Source organism: Oncorhynchus gorbuscha, linkage group LG01 (genome assembly GCF_021184085.1).
Source record: "Oncorhynchus gorbuscha isolate QuinsamMale2020 ecotype Even-year linkage group LG01, OgorEven_v1.0, whole genome shotgun sequence".
Classification (NCBI taxonomy): domain Eukaryota; kingdom Metazoa; phylum Chordata; class Actinopteri; order Salmoniformes; family Salmonidae; genus Oncorhynchus; species Oncorhynchus gorbuscha.
This window is the reverse complement of record NC_060173.1, coordinates 93196057-93217260: the sequence shown is the minus strand read 5'-3', so window position 1 is coordinate 93217260 and position 21204 is coordinate 93196057. Positions and strand designations below refer to the sequence as shown.

Below are 21204 nucleotides of genomic sequence, written 5' to 3'. Positions count from 1 at the left end.
CCTTATATGTATCAATCAAATAAAAATATGATTTTGGTGTATATACTCAAGCAATTTGGAATGGATCTTAGATCAAATAATGGATACTCTTCACTTTACGTAGTGTAAAGTAAAGGTCATGTCTGTATGAGCATGAAAGTACATGCTTGTGGACGGATGGATGTGCACAGTCAGGTGGCTTTTTCCACATATCACCCATCTCCATCATCACACTGTCCAACCTTCCAGCACGCTCCAGAATAAGCAACAGTACTCTGTTACCTCACCGACAGAGACAAAGGAAGAGGAGACGTAGAGACAGAGACCTCCTGCTGGGCTCTAAACCCTGCTGCACTAAAACGGGTCTGGATCACAGGTCAAACATCCAGCAACACTTTTAGAGCGTTGTTTTAGTATCAAACAGTTACAGTTGTCCATCAACTGTCTCTCAATTTACAGTTATCTGTCAACAGTGTTGCAACTCATATGACAACTGTGACATCAGTAGAAGTTAGATGACTGTTTAAGTATCTTAACACTGTTGGTGTAAACACACTGTGATGAATAATATTTGAAGTCTATATAAAAGTGTGTTTACTTATAGTGAAAGCCTATATTGAACTCATCTAGGTATTTTCTGTCCAGATGACTTGAGGCCATTGTATTTCGATACTGTACATCGACAGTGGACGTGTTAAGAGTGCAAAGCTATGTTAAGGAGTGGTAGGGTTTAAGTGATACATCCTCCACTAAGTCTTGCTTGCAGCCTTGCCATGTGAAATAACACTGGAGGAATGCCCATCACCCCCACCCTCTTCTGCCGTAATGCTCTCCCCAATAAGGTTGGCCCGATAAATTATCAAATCGAATATCGTGATATTTGACATTCACGATATACACTGCTCAAAAAAATAAAAGGGAACACTAAAATAACACATCCTAGATCTGAATGAATGAGATATTCTTATTAAATACTATATCAACCCATGGAGGTCTGGATTTGGAGTCACACTCAAAATTAAAGTGGAAAACCACACTACAGGCTGATCCAACTTTGATGTACTGTCCTTAAAACAAGTCAAAATGAGGCTCAGTAGTGTGTGGCATCCACGTGCCTGTATGACCTCCCTACAATGCATGGGCATGCTCCTGATGAGGTGGCGGATGGTCTCCTGAGGGATCTCCTCCCAGACCTGGACTAAAGCATCCGCCAACTCCTGGACAGTCTGTGGTGCAACGTGGCGTTGGTGGATGGAGCGAGACATGATGTCCCAGATGTGCTCAATTGGATTCAGGTCTGGGGAACGGGCGGGCCATTCCATAGCATCAATGCCTTCCTCTTGCAGGAACTGCTGACACACTCCAGCCACATGAGGTCTAGCATTGTCTTGCATTAGGAGGAACCCAGGGCCAACCGCACCAGCATATGGTCTCACAAGGGGTCTGAGGATCTCATCTCGGTACCTAAATGGCAGTCAGGCTACCTCTGGCGAGCACATGGAGGCCTGTGCGGCCCCCCAAAGAAATGACACCCCACACCATGACTGACCCACCGCCAAACCGGTCATGCTGGAGGATGTTGCAGGCAGCAGAACGTTCTCCACGGCGTCTCCAGACTCTGTCACGTGCTCAGTGTGAACCTGCTTTCACCTGTGAAGAGCACAGGGTGCCCGTGGCGAATTTGCCAATCTGGTGTTCTCTGGCAAATGCCAAACGTCCTGCACAGTGTTGGGCTGTAAGCACAACCCCCACCTGTGGATGTCGGGCCCTCATGGAGTCTGTTTCTGACGGTTTGAGCAAACACATGCACATTTGTGGCCTGCTGGAGGTCATTTTGCAGGGCTCTGGCAGTGCTCCTCCTTGCACAAAGGCGGAGGTAGCGGTCCTGCTTCTGGGTTGTTGCCCTCCTACGGCCTCCTCCACATCTCCTGATGTACTGGCCTGTCTCCTGGTAGCGCTTCCATGCTCTGGACACTACGCTGACAGGCACAGCAAACCTTCTTGCCACAGCTCACATTGATGTGCCATCCTGGATGAGCTGCACTACCTGAGCCACTTGTGTGGGTTGTAGAGTCCGTCTCATGCTACCGCTAGAGTGAAAGCACCGCCAGCATTCAAAAGTGACCAAAACATCAGCCAGGAAGCATAGGAACTGAGAAGTGGTCTGTGGTCACCATCTGCAGAACCACTCCTTTATTGGGGGTGTCTTGCTAATTGCCTATAATTTCCACCTGTTGTCTATTCCATTTGCACAACAGCATGTGACATTTATTGTCAATCAGTGTTGCTTCCTAAGTGGACAGTTTGATTTCACAGAAGTGTGATTGACTTGGAGTTACATTGTGTTGTTTAAGTGTTCCCTTTATCTTTTTGAGCAGTGTATATATCTTGAAGAGCAAGATGATTTATTGTGATGTGCAAGACTATACTCTATTTGACTTTACAAATCAAAAATATGCAGTTTTATCATTTAAGACTATATCAATATGTTGAAAATAAAGCCTAAATCAAGGGTTCTCAAACATTTTTGGGCTGGGGACGCCTTTTGTGATAGCAAATTCATCAGGTACCCTCTCATAAATCGGGAGGGAGATCCAAATAGCACACAAGGACTTTACTAAGACTTCGGCAGTGCATGACAGGACGAACCTCGAGACGAAGTCTCGGGACCTGGGAAGGAACATTTTAATTCTACATATTTAATGCGTTTTGTTGTTGCAGTTTTAAAGCTAATATCCTACAATTCTACAAATATTTCCACGAGGCAGAGAAAACGTCGCTAGTTCTTTTTTCATCAACTCTCGCTACGATATAGCAGCATGAGGAATAATCGTGTGCCGGGCGATGCAAAACAAACTTGCCCATTGTCAGACTGATTACCGGTCCGGGTACACAGCTAGGTAGCCTACTCATGTGTTACTTGCATGATCTTAAGGTGGTTAAAACGCATATAGTTTTTTGCCCCAATGCAAAACTCAAGTGGGGAGTTACATTCCTTTCAGTAACTCTGGCTAGTGGCTACGATATGGCAGCAACTATAAAGATTAGCCTACATTATCACACAAAACATTGATTGGTTTTACTCCAATGCAATGTGTGTGCGCTGCTTGTAGTTTTGATGTCTTCACTATTATTCAACAATGTAAAAAATAACTTAAAGAAGTCTTTGAATGAGTAGGCGAGTCCAAACTGTGTGTGTGTGTGTGTGAGATACATAAAAAGAAAACTGTCCGCGGACCACTTGCAGTACCTCTGCGGACCCCTAGCCGGTCCATGGATCCCACTTCGAGAACCCCTAATCTCTAAATGAATAGAAATGTATAAAACAAAGATGTTTTATTGTCACATACAACAGATAGGTGTATCACTAGCCACTTTAACAATGCCACTTTGTTTATATACTCATCTTATATGTATATACTGTACTCGATACCATCTACTGTATCTTGCCTATGCTGCTCTGTACCATCACCCATTCATATATCCTTATGTACATAATCTTTATCCCCTTACACTGTGTATAAGACAGTAGTTTAGGAATTGTTAGATTACTTGTTGGTTATCACTGCATTGTCGGAACTAGAAGCACAAGCATTTCGCTACACTCGCATTAACATCTGCTAACCATGTGTATGTGACAAATACAATTGGATTTGATTTGAAATGTGTTGTTTTACAGGGTCAGCCATAAACTAAGCTCAATTTTTTTTTCACTAGACAATTTATGAGAATGTGACTATAATATTGGGAATAAGCACACAAATGGGCCAAAATTATATCGGATATCGCAATATTTGGAGTAGCATACGGTAGAAGCGGTCTCCCCAAATATTACCTGATTCCCCCTCACCTGTGCATGAGTTGGGACAGCCATCCCCAAGACAGCCGTATTCCCTGTTTAATGTGTGTGTGTTTATGTCAAGGTCCCCAGTGGCTCAAGGCAAGGGGCAGGACTAGGGGTTGTGTCATCCACAGTAACCATTCAGAGCACCTGACCAGCCTTGAGCTTGACCACGTCTCCATCCCGACTCTGGGGTTAACATCAGAGTGGAGAGACGCACTGTCTTACTAACGCAGGGGCCACATGCTGGGCCCAGAGGGGGGGAGTGTGGCGCAGACAGATGAAACACATGCCACACGGTTGGTTTGTGAAGGATGGAGCCACTGTGGTGTTTTAAAAAGAGTCTTTAAAAAGGAGAGAGGGGCTAACAGGCTACAGCTGCCAGGCATGCAATTAAGGAGTGGCCCCCTGATACACACACGGTCACAGACACATACACTCAAATTCAGACAGAGAGACATGTCTGATACACATGGACAGAAGGTCACACTGCTTTACCTTCCCAGAAGTCTTCATAAATCTGTTCTCCGATCAAACAAGCATCCAGACAGCACACACACCAGGGTTTCCGCAAGGAAAATGTGGCGCCGGACAAGTGACCGGGAAGATTTTAATTTATCGGACATTTGAGAAATGTATCGGTCATCCAAATGCATTGCATGTCCACCCACGCAGCCAGAGCCATCGATAAACAAGGGATGTTGGCCAAATGAGCCACAATTACAAAAACACAATTCCTTGAGTTTCATTTAGCAGACGATCTTAGGCAAAGAGACTTACAAGAGCAATTAGGGTTAAGTGCCTTGATCAAGGGAACAGAGATTTTTCACCTGGTCAACTCAGGGATTCGAACCAGCAACCTTTCGGTTACTGGCCCAACGCTCTTACCGCAAGGCCACTTATGTAAAAGTTCATAGCCTACTGTTGTATGGGCTTTACTTTCTTAAAACAATAATTGTCCATCTCACAGTTCAGTTGTCAGAGATTTGAGCACTAAATGCATCGGTATTGCATGCATAGGCATGCAATGTACAATTTTAAATATATAAAAAGAAAGAAGCTTAGGCCTAGCCCCAGAGAGAGAGAGAGCGAGAGAGATGCCGGTGGCATGCTACAACAACGACATGCATTTCTTTACCCTTGTCAGACAGGCTACTGCGTCTGCCGACACAGATATAGACGTACAGAAAGGGGCTAATTCATTCCTTTTCTATCCCAATATTTTTTCTAAAGATAAGCATTATATTGTTCGATTATAGGAAAAACTATGGTAGGCCTAAAACATTCTTCCTCACCTCAAGTTCAACTGTTGGAGTCAGTAGGAGCACCGTTTCCTGCAGTATAATAGGCTAATAGCCAAATCAACAGCCTAATAATTGTCTGCTGTGTATTAGGTTTAAGATGGGTTATAAGCAGGCCTGTCTTAAAATAAATATCATTAGCCTATTGCTATCATTTGTTGGGTATGTTAGGTAGTAGTCTGTTGGTAATTGCTGCAATATAGACTATTCAAAACTTTTGTGAAGGTTTAAACCAGTTCGCCAGTGTTTTGTTTCATTCTGTTGAGTCATTTTCTTTGCCCAAATTAAGTCTCAACTGTAACGTTGTGTTTGCCACAATATACACTGAAGAAAAAATAAACAACATATAACAAGTTCAAAGATTTTACAGAGTTAAAGTTCATATAAGGAAATCAGTCAATTGAAATGAATTCATTAGGCCCTAATCTATGGATTTCACATGACCGGGATTACAGATATGCATCTGTTAGTCACAGATACCTTTAAAAAAAAGGTGACCACCATTTGCCTCATGCAGCGCGACACATCTCCTTCACAGGCTGTTGATTGTGACCTGTGGAAATTTGTCCCACTCCTCTTCAATGGCTGAGCGAAGTTGCTGGATAATGGCGGAAACTGGAATACGCTGTCGTACACGTCGATCCATAGCATCCCAAACATGTTCAATGGGTGACATGGCTGGTGAGTATGCAGGCCATGGAAGAACTGGGACATTTTCCGCTTCCAGGTATCGTGTACAGATCCTTGCGACATGAACTTCGGATGAATGGCACGCCAAATTCTCTAAAATGACATTGACCTCCAATGTCTTATAGTAGAGAAATGACATTCAATTCTCTGGCAACAGCTCTGGTGGACATACCTGCAGTCAGCATGACAAGTGCACACTCCCTCAAAACTTGACACATCTGTAACATTGTGTTGTTTGACAAGACTGCAAATTTTAGAGTAGCCTTCTATTGTCCCCAGCACAAGGTTCACCTGTGTAGTCATAATGTCATTGAATCAGTTTCTTGATATGCCACACCTGTCAGGTGGATGAATTATCTTGGAAAATTATAAATGCTCACCAACAGGGTTGTACACAAAGTAGTGCACAAAATGTGAGAAATAAGCTTTTTGTGCATATGGATAATTTCTGGGATCTTCTATTTCAGCTCATGATACATGGGACCAACACTTTACATTTTGCGTTTATATTTTTGTTCAGTGTAATAGCCTGCTCGTATTTCCCTATAAACAAATGCTTGATTTACTTTTGATATTACCCTAACAAAGTTTAGAAACCTTTGATGTGGTGTAGCTATTATTAAGCTTTAGCTACTGACAGTTGAACTTGAGGTAAGGAAGAATGTGAGGTGGACAATTATTGTTTTAGGAAAGTAAAAAATATTGGTTATAAAGTTTTACATATGCTACTGGCTGGCAGGTAGTCTAGCGGTTAAGAGCATTGGGCCAGTAACTGAAAGATTGTTGGTTTGAATCCCTGAAATGACTAGGTGAATAATATGTCAATGTGCCCTTGAGCAAATACTACATATCAAAACACAAGGAATAGTGTTTATGTAATTTGTTATATGGCTGTTTTGAGGACACATACATTTAGCTCATTTGGCCAATATCCCTCGTTTATTGATGGCACTAGCTGCGCCAGGTCGGAGGTTTCTTTCTCACTCTCTTTCTACTCACGGATATGAATGCATATGGGCTCCCGAGTGGCGCAGCGGCCTAAGGCACTGCATCTCATTGCAAGAGGCATCACAATACCCCATAAAGCATGTCCCTGGTTCGAATCCAGGCTGTTTGACATCCGGCATTGGGAGTCCCATAGGGCGGCGCACAATTGGCCGTCATTGTGGAAAATTATTTGTTCTTTACCGACTTGCCCAGTTAAAAAAATATATATAGACAGATACATTTCTTGTAAATTTCTCAAATGTCTGGTAAATTAAAATCTTCCCGGTCACGTTGTACAGAGACATATTTTCCGAACAGAAACCCTAACACACATACAGACACAGGACCATGTCTGGCATTCCAGACGGACACTCAACAAGCTGTGGGGTTTAAAGAGGCTGGCGGCAATCCACCCCCTCGCCTGTCCCCCATTAAAGAGGCCTGGTTATCAGGCTGCTATCTGGTATGGGCACAGACACACAGGGCCTCTTTGAAAGTGATACATAACCCTGGTTTGCAGCGACGCCACCTCAGATCCCTTTAAACACAGAGCCGGGAGAGAGAGGCTGCTAGTCTGAGTAGGATTAACGCTCCAATGAGCTCAACAGGCCAACGACACACACGTGTGCGCACCCACACAAACGCAGCCAAATGAGCACAAACGCAGCCAAATGAGAGTGACAAATGAAAACATAAGTGGTACGACCATATGCCACACCCCAAACCTTTTGCACTGTACCCAAGACAGCCACATTTTCATATTACACACCTAACATACAAGACCAATGTTTATATCAAACCAGTCTACAGTGTTTCCTCAACGGATTTCAGCAGTGGTGGTAAAGTTAGGGTGGCCAATGGCGCGGTTTTAAAGGCCCCCCCTTTCGGCCGCAAAGACAATATTTTACCGTTTTAAAGCTAGTTTCTGCAATTCTACACATTTTCCATGGGGCTCCATTATAAAGTATTTAGAAAAGATATCTGCTTTTAGTCATTTAAGACCACACGGAAAATGTTTTACCATCCCTAAAATTACAGTGCATTCGGAAAGTATTCAGACCCCTTGACTTTTTCTACATTTTGTTATGTTACAGCCTAATTCTAAAATTGATTTAAAAAAAAAAACATTCCCTAAATCTACACACAATACCCCATAAAGCAAAAACAGGTTTAGACAAGGCACACACCAGTCTATATAAGGAACTACAGTTCACAGTGCATGTCAGAGCAAAAACCAAGCCATGAGGTTCAAGGAATTGGCCATAGAGCTCAGATAGCTTTGTGTCAAGGCACAGATCTGGGGAAGGGTACAAAACATTTCTGCAGCATTGTAGGTTCCCAAGAACATTGTGGCCTCCATCATTCTTAAATGGAAGTTTGGAAACTCCAAGACTTCCTAGAACTGCCCACCTCGGCCAAACTGAGCAATTATGGGAGAAGGCCTTGGTCAGGGAGGTGACCAAGAACCCAATGGTCACTGACAGAGCTACAGAGTTCTACTGTGGAGATGGGAGAACCTTACAGAAGAACAACCATCTGTGCAGCACTCCACCAATCAGGCCTTTATGGTAGAGTGGCCAGACAGAAGCAACTCCTCAGTAAAGGACCATGACAGTATGTTTGGAGTTTGCCGAAAGGCACCCAAAGGAATCAGACTATGAGAAACATGATTCTCTGGTCTGATGAAACCAAGATTAAAATCTTTGGCCTGAATGCCAAGTGTCACATCTGGAGAAAACCTGGCACCATCCCTATGGTGAAGCATGGTGGTGGCATCATCATGCTATGGGGATGTTTTTTAGCGGCAGGGACTGAGAGACTAGTCAGGATCGAGGCAAAGATGAATGGTGCAAAGTCAGAGATCCTTGATGAAAACCTGCTCCAGAGCACTCAGGCTGGGGTGAAGGTTCACCTTCCAACAGGACAATGACCCTAAGCACACAGTCAAGACAACGCCGGAATGCCTTCGGGACAAGTCTCTGAATGTCCTTGAGTGGCCCAGCCAGAGCCCGGACTTGAACCTGATTGAACATCCCTGCAGACCTAAAAATATCTGTGCAGCGACACTCCCCATCCAACCTGACAGAGCTTGAGAGGATCTGCCGAGAAAAACGGGAGAAACTCATCAAATACACGTGTGCCAAGCTTGTAGCATTATATCCAAGAAGACTTGAGGCTGTAATCGCTGCCAAAGGTGCTTCAATAAAGTACTGAGTAAAGGGTCTAAATACTTAAGTAAATGTGATTTAATTTTTTATATACATTTGCAAAAATTTCAAACAATCTGTTTTTGATTTTTCATTATGGGGTATTGTGTGTAGATTGATGAGGAAAAAAATAATTGTATCCATTTTAGAAAAAGGCTGTAACGTAAGAAAATGTGTAAATAGGCAAGAGGTCTGAATACTTTCAGAATGCACTGCATTTTCAAAAACAATATTTAATACAATTCTTCCATGACCCAAAGAGAATAAACTGCTACCCACCAGTGGGTCCTAACCCACCAATAGGGAAACACTGCGGACGCAAGAAAGGATATGATTGGGCGGCAGGAAGTTCCAGCTAAGGACCTGATTGGCCAGGGCCAGGTATCTCTGGAACACAGAGGACATCTGAGCGTTGAGGTTCTCTCTGCGACTGAACTCCTGCAGCACCTCCATGGTCAATACGAAGATCTGACGCAGGTTGTCCTCCTGAACGTGAACAAACATCAGAACAAAAACACACGCACAAAAGGTGTCAACACAAACACACACTACTACCAAGCCAGAGAGAGCATAGCATTCAGTTAGATGAACAGAGGAGAAAGGAGGAAAAAGGAGCGGGAGGAACGGAAGTCTGACCTGAAAGATGCGTTTGCAGCTGCCGTGGAACTCCATGTTGAGGCCGATATTACTGGTCTTACTGGAGCTGGAGAACTCACTGATTAGGGCAGTCAGGATGGAGCAGGCCAGTGTCTGCTGCAGGGGCACACACACAGGTCTGAGGTCACACACACAGTCTGATGTCATATGTCACATTGAGGGTAGCTGACAGAGGACAGCAGCCGGCTTACTAAAGAGGACAGATCTAAATAGATCCAAGCCATGAAAACCTCCCTGGCCTCCTGAAGAATGACTGCCATCTAGTGGAGACAGTTATACTACTGGGAGAGCTCATATCAGGTTGGTGAGGCCAGAAATCTCAAAGGAACGGTGGGTACCGCGTGGGCATTTAACTCCCCTGTTTTGGGGACCTGCGTGGTTCTGGTACCGGCTCCAACCAACATTTTAGCTTATAACTCTGACATCACATTAAGCTGGAATGTCCCTCCTACCATTTCATTCGCTCTTCCGACTGTCCAACTCATGGCTGAATCCACGTCACAGCCCCTAACAAAATATGCCTGGAATCCTTACATCATCATAATGCAGCAGGTGTGGTTTCGTCACTGTGGCACATTCAGAGATATTTTAGATTACTAGCTATAAATCATTCATAGATTTTAAACAAAAACACTGTCATAAATGGGCAATATTAATATAAGATGAAAGGCGAGTTCCAAACAAGTTCAGGAAGACAAGCTAGAGTTCTGTGAGACATTCACAGAAATGGGGGCAGACGTTTTGATCAAGAAAATTAGCATTTTAACACTAAACATACAAATATGTAGTTTTCGGTTATAAGGAAGGTGAAATCTTATAGTTAGTCGTTTTACAATTTTATTATAGTATTTTTAGAAAGCATATAATTAATTTCAAGCCTTATTCATACAGCTGTGTTGAATAGCCTCATTCTAAAAGGATAAAATTATCAATTATCAATAACACAATAACCCATAATGACAAAGTGAAAAAAGGCTTTAAGACATTCAAAATAAAAAAACATATAACTTATTTACATAAGTATTCAAACCCTTTGCTATGAGACTTGAAATTGAGCTCAGGTGAATCCTGTTTCCATTGATCATCCTTGAGATGTTTCTGCAGTCCACCTGTGGTCAATTCAATTGATTGGACATGATTTGAAAATGCACATACCTGTCTATATAAGGTCCCACAGTTGACAGTGCATGTCAGAGCAAAAACCAAGCCATGAGGTCAAAGGAATTTTCTGTGGAGACCTGAGACAGGATTGTGTCGAGGCACAGATCTGTGGAAAAGTAGTAAAAAATATCTGCACCATTGAAGGTTCCCAAGAACACAGTGGCCTCAATCATTCTTTAATGGAAGAAGTTTGGAACCACCAAGACTGTTCCTAGAGCTGGCTGCACATCCAAACTGAACAATCGGGAGAGAAGTGCCTTGGTCAGGGAGGTGACCAAGAACCCGGTGGTCACTCTAACAGAGCCTCAGAGTTCTACTGTGGAGATGGGAGAACCTTCCAGAAGAACAACCATCTCTGCAGCACTCCACCAATCAGGCTTTATGGTAGCGTGGCCAGACTGAAGCAACTCCTTAGTAAAGGAATATGACGGTCTGCTTGGAGTTTGCCAAAAGGCACCTGAAGGACTCAAACATGATACTCTGGTCGGGTGAAACCAAGACTGAAGTATTTTGCCTGAATATCAAACGTAACATCTGGAGGAAACCTGGCACCATCCCTACGGTGAAGCATGGTGGTGGCAGCATCATGCTATGGGGATGTTTTTCAGCGGCAGGGACTGGGAGACTAGTCAGGATCGAGGGAAAGAAGAACAGAGCAAAGTACAGAGAGAACCTTGATGAAAACCTGCTCCAGAGCGCTCAGGATCTCAGACTAGGGTAAAAGTTCACCTTCTAACAGGACAATGACTACCCACACAGCCAAGACAATGCACGAGTGACTTCGGAACAAGTCTCTGAATATTCTTGAGTGGCCCATCCAGAGCCCAGACTTGAACCTGATTGAATATCCCTGGAGAGACCTGAAAATAGCTGTGCAGTGACGCTCCCCATCCAACTTAACAGAGCTTGAGAGCATCTTCAGAGAAGAATGGGAGAAACTCCCCAAATACAGGTGTGCCAAGCTTGCAGCGTCATAACCAAAAAGACTCATTGCTGTAATCGCTGCCAAAGGCACTTCAACAAAGTACTGAGAAAATAGTCTGAATACTTATGTAAATGTATTATTTCAGGTGTTTTATTTTTAATTACATTTGCAAAAAAAAACACAACTGAATCAACTGTAGAATAAGGCTGTAACGTAGGAAAATGTGGAAAAAGTCAAGGTGTAAATACTTTCCGAAGGCACTGTACATCATAAATATTTGTACTGTGTACTTGAGCTTGTGTCCTCAAAAGTGACTACTCCCCAGCAATGTATAGCTATTTTTTTACCAGAAAGGTGATATTTGAACCTTTTTTTTTGAGTATGCGGCATTACTAGTTATTGTTTATGGCCCTCTCGTGATAACTAATTACTTTTGGGGATAATGTAGATTACATACATTACATTTAACTGGTTTTAAAGCCAGAAGCAGAGTGAACATCTATCACTGTGGGATTTGAAGGAGTGGACTTGTGGAGCTCTTTTCCCATATCACTAACGAGTGTACTCCTTTCACATCTTTGATAATTATGACATTCTGATGTTTTTTCCATGAATTGATCATTTGCCCAATCACCTCAGATCTTTTCACATCAGATCTTTTTCAGAGTGGACTTGTTGATCTAAAAAAAGATCAGAATTGGGCTGCGGAGTCAAGTAGGCTGCGTTTACCTCGGAAGCCCAATTCTTTTGACCAATAAGATCAGCTCTGAAAAATATATTACATGAAAAGATAGGATGTAATTGGTTAAAATAACATTTAGTGAGAAAAATATAAGAATTGGGCTGCCTGTGTAAACACTGCCTTATACATGTGTCTCGTGTCTGTGATAAGTGTAAGAATTAGACCGGTGTTTCTTACCACTGTGGGGTTGCCGCTGCTGATAAGCTGGCTGACTTCGTGGAAGATACCTTTACAGTTAATGGACTTGTCCAAAGAGCCTCTCTTCACTATGACCGCTACAGCCAGCAGGATCTGCTCCCGGACATACTTCTGTAGACTGGGGGGGAGAGAGGAGAGATTTATTTTTAAACTGCATTAGAGGCCTCCATGAAGTGAGATTGATAGATCCTTGAGAATCTAATTCATGCTGCCGCTACACACACGCCTACTTGGGTCTCTGTAAAACGTAGGTGAGGAGGAATGTCCGGAGCGACTCGATGCTGGCCTTCTCCAGCAGGATCCACTCCCGTACCACCGCCTCCATGACGGCCGTGGCTGCCTGGAACAGCACATAGTCCACCTTACTGGTCTCTGTGGAGGGTGACAGATGCACATTAATCACAGAGTAGCGTTAAGATTTCCCTTCACTGGAACTCAGGGGCCTAGCCCAAACCCAGAACATTATTCTTCCTCCACCAAACTTTCCAGTTGGCACTATGGTTTGGGGTAGGTAGTGTTCTCCTGGCATCCACCACACTCAGATTTGTCTGTCGGACTTGCCAGATGGTGAAGTGTGGTTCATCACTCCAGCGAACACATTTCCACTGCTCCAGAGTCCATCGGCGGAGAGCTTTACACCAGTCCAGTCGACGCTTAGCATTCATTGCACATGGCGATCTTAGGCTTCATGTGCGGCCGTTTCAGATTATGGAAACCCATTTCAGGAAGCTCCCGACAAACAGTTATTGTGCTGACGTTGCTTCCAGAGGCAGTTTGAAACTCGGTAGTGAGAGTGTTGCAAACGAGGACAGGCAATTTTTACTTGCTATGCTCTTCAGCACTTGGCGTCCCGTTTTGTGAGCTTGTGTGGCCTACCACTTTGCAGCTGAGACGTTGTTACTCCTAGATATTTCCACCTTACAATAACAGCACTGAAAGGGCATACATTTTACAAACTGACTTGTTGGAAAGGTGGCATCCTATGATGGTGCCACATTGAAAGTCACTGAGCTCTTCAGTAAGGCTATTTTTGTATATATATATATAGATTTATGTATATATATATATATATATATATATAGATTTATATATATATATATATATATATATATATATATATATATATATATATATATATATATATATATATATATATATATATATGTAATAATGACAATTACAACAATACTGAATGAACAATGAACACTTATTTTAACTTAATATAATACATCAATAAAATCAATTTAGTCTCAAATAAATAATGAAACATGTTCAATGTGGTTTAAATAATGCAAAAACAAAGTGTTGGAGAAGAAAGTAAAAGTGCAAATGTGCCATGTAAAAAAGCTAACGTTTGATGTTCCTTGCTCAGAACATGAGAACATGCGCAGACCAGCTGGCTGGTGTGTTTACGGACATATTCAATCAATCCTTATCCCAGTCTGCTGTTCCCACATGCTTCAAGAGGGCCACCATTGTTCCTGTTCCCAAGAAAGCTAAGGTAACTGAGCTAAACGACTACCACCCCGTAGCACTCACTTCAGTCATCATGAAGTGTTTTGAGAGACTAGTCAAGGACCATATCACCTCCACCCTACCTGACACCCTAGACCCACTCCAATTTGCTTACCGCCCAAATAGGTCCACAGACGATGCAATCTCAACCACACTGCACACTGCCCTAACCCATCTGGACAAGAAGAATACCTATGTGAGAATGCTGTTCATCAACTACAGCTCAGCATTTAACACCATAGTACCCTCCAAACTCGTCATCAAGCTCGAGACCCTGGGTCTCGACCCCGCCCTGTGCAACTGGGTACTGGACTTCCTGACGGGCCGCACCCAGGTGGTGAGGGTAGGTAACAACATCTTCACCGCGCTGATCCTCAACACTGGGGCCCCACAAGGGTGCGTTCTGAGCCCTCTCCTGTACTCCCTGTTCACCTACGACTGTGTGGCCACGCACGCCTCCAACTCAATCATCAAGTTTGCGGACGACACAACAGTGGTAGGCTTGATTACCAACAACGACGAGATGGCCTACAGGGAGGAGGTGAGGGCACTCGGAGTGTGGTGTCAGGAAAATTACCTCACATTCAACGTCAACAAAACTAAGGAGATGATTGTGGACTTCAGGAAACAGCAGAGGGAACACCCCCCTATCCACATCGATGGGACACTAGTGGAGAGGGTAGTAAGTTTTAAGTTCCTCAGCGTACACATCACAGAAACTGAATTGGTCCACCCACACAGACAGCATCGTGAAGAAGGCGCAGTAGGAAAATTACCTCACAACCTCAGGAGGCTGAAGAAATTCAGCTTGTCACCAAAAGCACTCACAAACTTCTACAGATGCACAATCGAGAGCATCCTGTCGGGCTGTATCACCGCCTGGTACGGCAACTGCTCCGCCCACAACCGTAAGGCTCTCCAGAGGGTAGTAAGGTCTGCACAACACATCACCAGGGGCAAACTACCTGCCCCCCAGGAGACCTACAGCACCCAATGTCACAGGAAGGCCAAAAAGATCAAGGACAACAACCTCCCAAGCCAATGCCTGTTCACCCAGCTGCCATCCAGGAGACGAGGTCAGTACAGGTGCATCAAAGCTGGGACCGAGACAGAAGCTGTTTTTCAATCTCAAGGCCTTCAGACTGTTAAACAGCCATCACTAACACAGATCAAATCATAAGCCACTTTAATAAATGGATCACTAGTCACTTTAAAAAATGCCACTTTAATAATGTTTACATATCTTACATTACTCATCTCTTATGTATATACTGTATTTTATACCATCTATTGCATCTAGCCTACGCCGCTTGCCCATCACTCATCCATATATTTATATGTACATATTCTTATTCCATCCCTTCACATTTGTGTGTATTAGGTAGTAGTTATGAATTTGTTAGATATTACTGCACTGTTGGAACTAGAAGCACAAGCATTTCGCTACACTCAAAATAACATCTGCTAACCATGTGTATGTGACCAATAACATTTGATTTAGGCCTAACACACACAAACAAACATTATTGAGGAGTGTTTTGAAGCTTTTTTGTTAGAGGGACACTTACCTAATATGTGCTTACAGACAGCAAAGGGTGATTTAGACTTCCGGAAGGAGAGGAATATGTGTTCTGCGTGCTGCCTCTGTTCTGTATTGACCATGGACGGCGGTGCCTAAACACACATACCATTTGTGTACAGTCAATTACACCATATCTCAACTAGGTAAAGTCACACACACACCTTAAAAGACCCCCAAAATATACACAACTAAACACACACATACGCGGTAAACCAAGGAGTGTGGCTAGAATGGGGCTCGGCAGGAAAATCCCAAACCAGGTCTAATTGCAGTAAATTAAGATCTCTGACTAACGTCACCATGGCCAGGAATGAGGCGAGAAATACCATTTTATCTCTCCTGACCACAGGCACGACAGGGGCTTCCTTCCCATACCCACCCCTTCCCCTGAACATACACGTCACACACGTCTAGAAACTATTGGACCATAATCTGTTAACTAGCTAACCTCTTATTCAACACAGTTACATAATTATGTGGCTAAAACAATAGCATGGATAGAATAAACTCAAACATGAATAATGTTATTCGAAGTAACTGGCACGAGCTCCCAAGAGTACTTCAATCACCAAGCATGGTGCTTAATCAAGTGTGTGATCGATAACTTTTAGCCAACTACTGTACTAGCAAGCCAACCCTTCCCGATGGTTAAGCTAATTGTTTCCAATATATCACTTTTCCTTTACTAAAAGCTGTGCTTTGTAATATATTCAGGGAATTGAGACAGTGTCCTCATTGACTGTTGCATAACGTTGGTGACAAATAGACGGTAAAGTCAATAGCTAGCTAGCTAACGTAGAACATGGTGAATCAACAGCGTGTCTAACGACGCGGGCTGCAATGGGGATGTTCACCGAACTGTCTAGCGTTGAAGAAATACAACTTGAGTATTGAATCAAACTAACTAGCTAAACAAGTGTGTGGTTCCCTGTAAACATGAGTGTTCTACTAGTGAAGTGTTTTGGAAACATCGTCACAACAGACACTGTCACACATAGCTAGCGGCTTTTGGGGGTGATGGCTATGCTAGATTTTTGCAGGATGGAGACAACACTGCGCCACGCATCAGTATCCTTTCCGATAAAAAACTGTGCCCGATAGATCGCTCGCCGTCACATAACCCTCAATAAAACCAAGAACTAAACACATACCAAAAAACTTTAACAAAAAAAAGATTATATTTCTCACCATTAAAACTTTGGCAGCGCTTTCCAGCTGTGAAATCACTTCTGGTGCACCAACCGCCGCCATCATTGTCTCTCTTCAATGACGCGCCATGCGCTGAATTATGGGATTAGGGGTACTCTGGCCAATTTGATAGTGGAGACTTTTTGCAGGGAGTTTCAGGACAGTGCGTCGCTCTATGGAGGATATGTAATTTTAAAAAAACATAGCAATAAAATATTGAACATAAGGTCTTAATTTTTACAAGCCAAGACGTTTGCAAACGTCATATGTTGTGATACCTTAACGTTTATAGATGATTCCTACCACCAGGAGAGCGCACCAAAAAAGTCAGAAAATAATTTGAATCCTTTTGTCAAAATGGCTTATTGAAAGATTTGCACTGAAGTGGGCCTATTTATATGTGTTCTAAATTACATATTACCAGAGATCTATGCTATTACCTTTACCTTATCATAACCCCCAGAGGACCTATTCTGTTCATAATGTTATGGTTGTCATAACATAGGACACAAATTATACCTATTAAAAAAAGTGATGTTGCCCTCATGAAATGTAATTCCTTGCCCCACTAGCCTATCATAGAAAATATATTGTTTTACATGTGATTTTATAGCTTCAAATTATGATGTAAATGACTTTAAAGAGATATGTCAGTTATGAAAAAATATTCAGCCACATTTCTTAGAACTATGTGACAGATAAAAGCCTACCAGTTATGTCTAAATGGTGTGTGCGTGTCCTTCAAATCTGAGCCCACAACATCATCTGTTGTCATTTGATTTCATCTGTTGTATGTTGTACTTCTGATTGTTCTATCTCATTGTTTCCTTCTGTAAGATAAATATTTGACACTTCATGGTAGGGTTAACATATTTATTTTTGAAAATGTCATCAATTCGTACATAATTATTGGTGTCGTGATAACTAGTTCTTCCTGAATACATACAATGCCTGTGCTGTCTAGGATAGATGGTGTGCTGGACTTTCTCCACTGGTAAAAAGTTTATCATAATCTACATGTTCATCCATCTACCACACATAAACCTCTTTCAACCAAGATGAATAACCTGCATAGATTTAAGTTGTAATCAACCCCCCATTTCAATATTTCACTGTATTGCTCATCTTACCATTGATTAAATGGAACCCATGTTTCAGTTCACGTGTGCATCAAAACATATTCTGCAACCTTTTTAACACATTCAGAGAGGTAGCCCACACAGTGAAATGACAGACTTGAGAAAAATGACAATTTATGTCAAAACACCTTCTAAGTGTTCTCTGTGTGTCTTGTTGCATTTGAATAGAATACTGAATAAAAAGATGTTCAGGTCTATATTTGAACACCCTCGTCCTTATACTGCTTTCTAAATAAATATTATACAAAAATGCTTTCATTTAAAAAAATAAATATTATGGTAAGACAAAAATGCATTTACAAGCGCCATTACCAACTGATGACCACATTTCACATTCTCCATCTGATGGAAATGAACAGTTTAAATGGCATCTGAATTCATTAATGTTATGAAAATGATCTTGTATCAGTACCGTTGAAAATAGAGCTAAATAATATTGGGTACAGCCAGAATGCTGATATTGGTATAGCTCACTGTATACAATTTCAAACTCTCAGGGGACAATCTTCTAATTATCCAAAGCAAAACAACCCACAAACATCCACAATGCTCAAAACAACCACCCAAAACAACACTAGATACCCAAAACAACACAACTACCCCCAAAATAACCCAAACTACCCCACAATGAACAACTACCCAAAACAGCTACCTCAAACCAACCAAAAACAACCCAGAACTACCCACAATGCCCAAAACAACCCCACAATTACCACCCAAAACAACACAACTACCCCACAATGGACAGCTACCCAAAATAGCTACCTCAAACTCAAAGTCTTGATGTTGTAGGTACAAAGTGTGGATAATGAAGGGGGATTTTTTAACAGATTGGTTCTCCTATGTGTCTTTCTCACTAAAATACCCACATGGACAGCCACACACAGCCCCCGAGCACCGCCACCTACCAACACAACTGTTGGATTTTTACATCCAAAGGACAGGTCAAACCCCCTGGGAAAAAAAGAGAGAACCAAACAAAGCTCAAGCAACTTTTGTGTGAATATTGCACCAAGAACGGACTCTTGTCCAGGCCAATGTTTCACAGCTCTCCATTATGCTGTGTACCATGTGAGTCGTGTCAGCCAGGCTACTACAAAACCCCAAACTCTTCACTTTAAAGGTATGGGGTTAAGGTCTGACTACAACCTACTCTGAATATTGTCTTCTTTTCTTTTGCACATATGGCCTTTTGATCTTGCTGATGTGTGTGGACATGTCAGATTCTTCAGGAACTGCATAACTAGTCCTAGTTTCCCTATGTCCACAGCTAGTACAAACAGCACTCTGAAATATTTTGTTCATAGAAGCATTAAAATGCTTAACATGCACTTAGCAGTTTAAAGAAGCCTGTGATTAAAAGCAGAGTCCTGTGGACATTGTGACGTTGCTCAGTATTAATCATGATCATGTATTTTGCAATAACTATTCTTTGCACTGTATTTATCATCTGCTGTAACATATAAACCCATAGCTTCTGTTACAGTTGAAGTCGGAAGTTTACATACACCTTAGCCAAATACATTTAAACTCAGTTATTCACAATTCATGACATTTAATCCTAGTAAAAATTCCCTGTCTAAGGTAATTTAGGATCACCACTTTTATTTTAAGAATGTGAAATGTCAGAATAATAGTAGAGAGAATTATTTATTTCAGCTTTTATATCATTCATGACATACCCAGTGGGTCAGAAGTTTACATACACTCAATTAGTATTTGGTAGCATTGCCTTTAAATTGTTTAACTTGGGTCAAACGTTTCAGGTAGCCTTCCACAAGCTTCCCACAATAAGTTGGGTGAATTTTGGAGAGCTGATGTAACTGAGTCAGGTTTGTAGACCCCCTTGCTCGCACACGCCTTTTCAGTTCTGCCCACAAATGTTCTATAGGATTGAGGTCAGGGCTTTGTGATGGCCACTCCAATATCTTGACTTTGTTGTACTTAAGCCATTTTGCCACAATTTTGGAAGTATGCTTGGGGTCATGGTCCATTTGGAAGACCCATTTGCGACCAAGCTTTAACTTCCTGAATGATGTCTTGAGATGTTGCTTCAATATATCCACATAATTTTCCTGCCTCATGATGCCATCTATTTTGTGAAGTGCACCAGTCCCTCCTGCAGCAAAGCACCCCCACAACATGATGCTACCACCCCCTGTGCTTCACAGTTAGGATGGTGTTCTTCGGCTTGCAATCATCCCCGTATGGCGGTTTTGGAGCAGTTGCTTCTTCCTTGCTGAGCGGCCTTTCAAGTTATGTCGATATAAGACTCGTTTTCCTGTGGATATAGATACTTTTGTGCCCGTTTCCTCCAGCATCTAAGGTCACACAAGGTCATTTGCTGTTGTTCTGGGATTGATTTGCACTTTTGCACCAAAGTACATTCATCTCTAGGAGACAGAACTCATCTCCTTCCTGAGCGGTATGACTGCGTGGTCCCATGGTGTTTATACTTGCGTACTATTGTTTGTACAGATGAACGTGGTACCTTCAGGAATTTGGAAATTGCTCCCAAGGATGAACCAGACTTGTGGAGGTCTACAATTTTTTTCTGAGGTCTTGGTTGATTTATTTTGAATTTCTCATGATGTCAAGCAAAGAGGCACTGGGTTTGAAGGTAGGCCTTGAAATACATCCACAGGTACACCTCCAACTCACTCAAATTATGTCAATTAGCCTATCAGAAGCTTCTAAAGCCATGACATAATTTTCCAGAATTTTCCAAGCTGTTTAAAGGCACAGAACTATAGTTTGTTAACAAGAAATTTGTGGAGTGGTTGAAAAATGAGTTTTAATGACTCCAACATAAGTGTATGTAAATTTCAGACTCCAACTGTATATACAGTGCATTCAGAAAGTATGCAGACCCCTTCACTTTCTCCACATTGTTGCGTTACAGCCTTATTGTAAATTTGATTAAATAGTCCCCCCCTCAAGCTACACACAATACCCCATATAATGACAAAGCAAAAACAGTTTTATTAGAAATAAACTGAAATATCACATTTACATAAGTATTCAGACCCTTACTCAGTACTTTGTTGAAGCACCTAAGGTAGCAATTACAGCCTCGAGTCTTCTTGGGTAAG

General features: G+C 42.2%; 1 protein-coding gene across 3 annotated transcripts in view; it reads right to left on the bottom strand.

Moving 5' to 3' along the window:
- The window catches only part of LOC124046178 (exportin-4), a 53033-nt gene extending 35923 nt beyond the window's left edge, over positions 1–17110 (bottom strand). For all 3 annotated transcript variants that reach the window (XM_046366287.1, XM_046366278.1, XM_046366295.1), the window contains exons 1-6: positions 16974–17110; positions 15772–15877; positions 12919–13060; positions 12668–12806; positions 9642–9758; positions 9338–9491 (exon numbers count right to left, since the gene is read on the bottom strand). In XM_046366287.1, the coding sequence (XP_046222243.1) occupies positions 9338–9491; positions 9642–9758; positions 12668–12806; positions 12919–13060; positions 15772–15877; positions 16974–17039 (724 nt within the window). In that variant the 5' untranslated portion in view covers positions 17040–17110. The remainder of the gene's footprint in view (positions 1–9337; positions 9492–9641; positions 9759–12667; positions 12807–12918; positions 13061–15771; positions 15878–16973) is intronic.
- Between the last annotated feature and the right edge of the window lie 4094 nt (positions 17111–21204).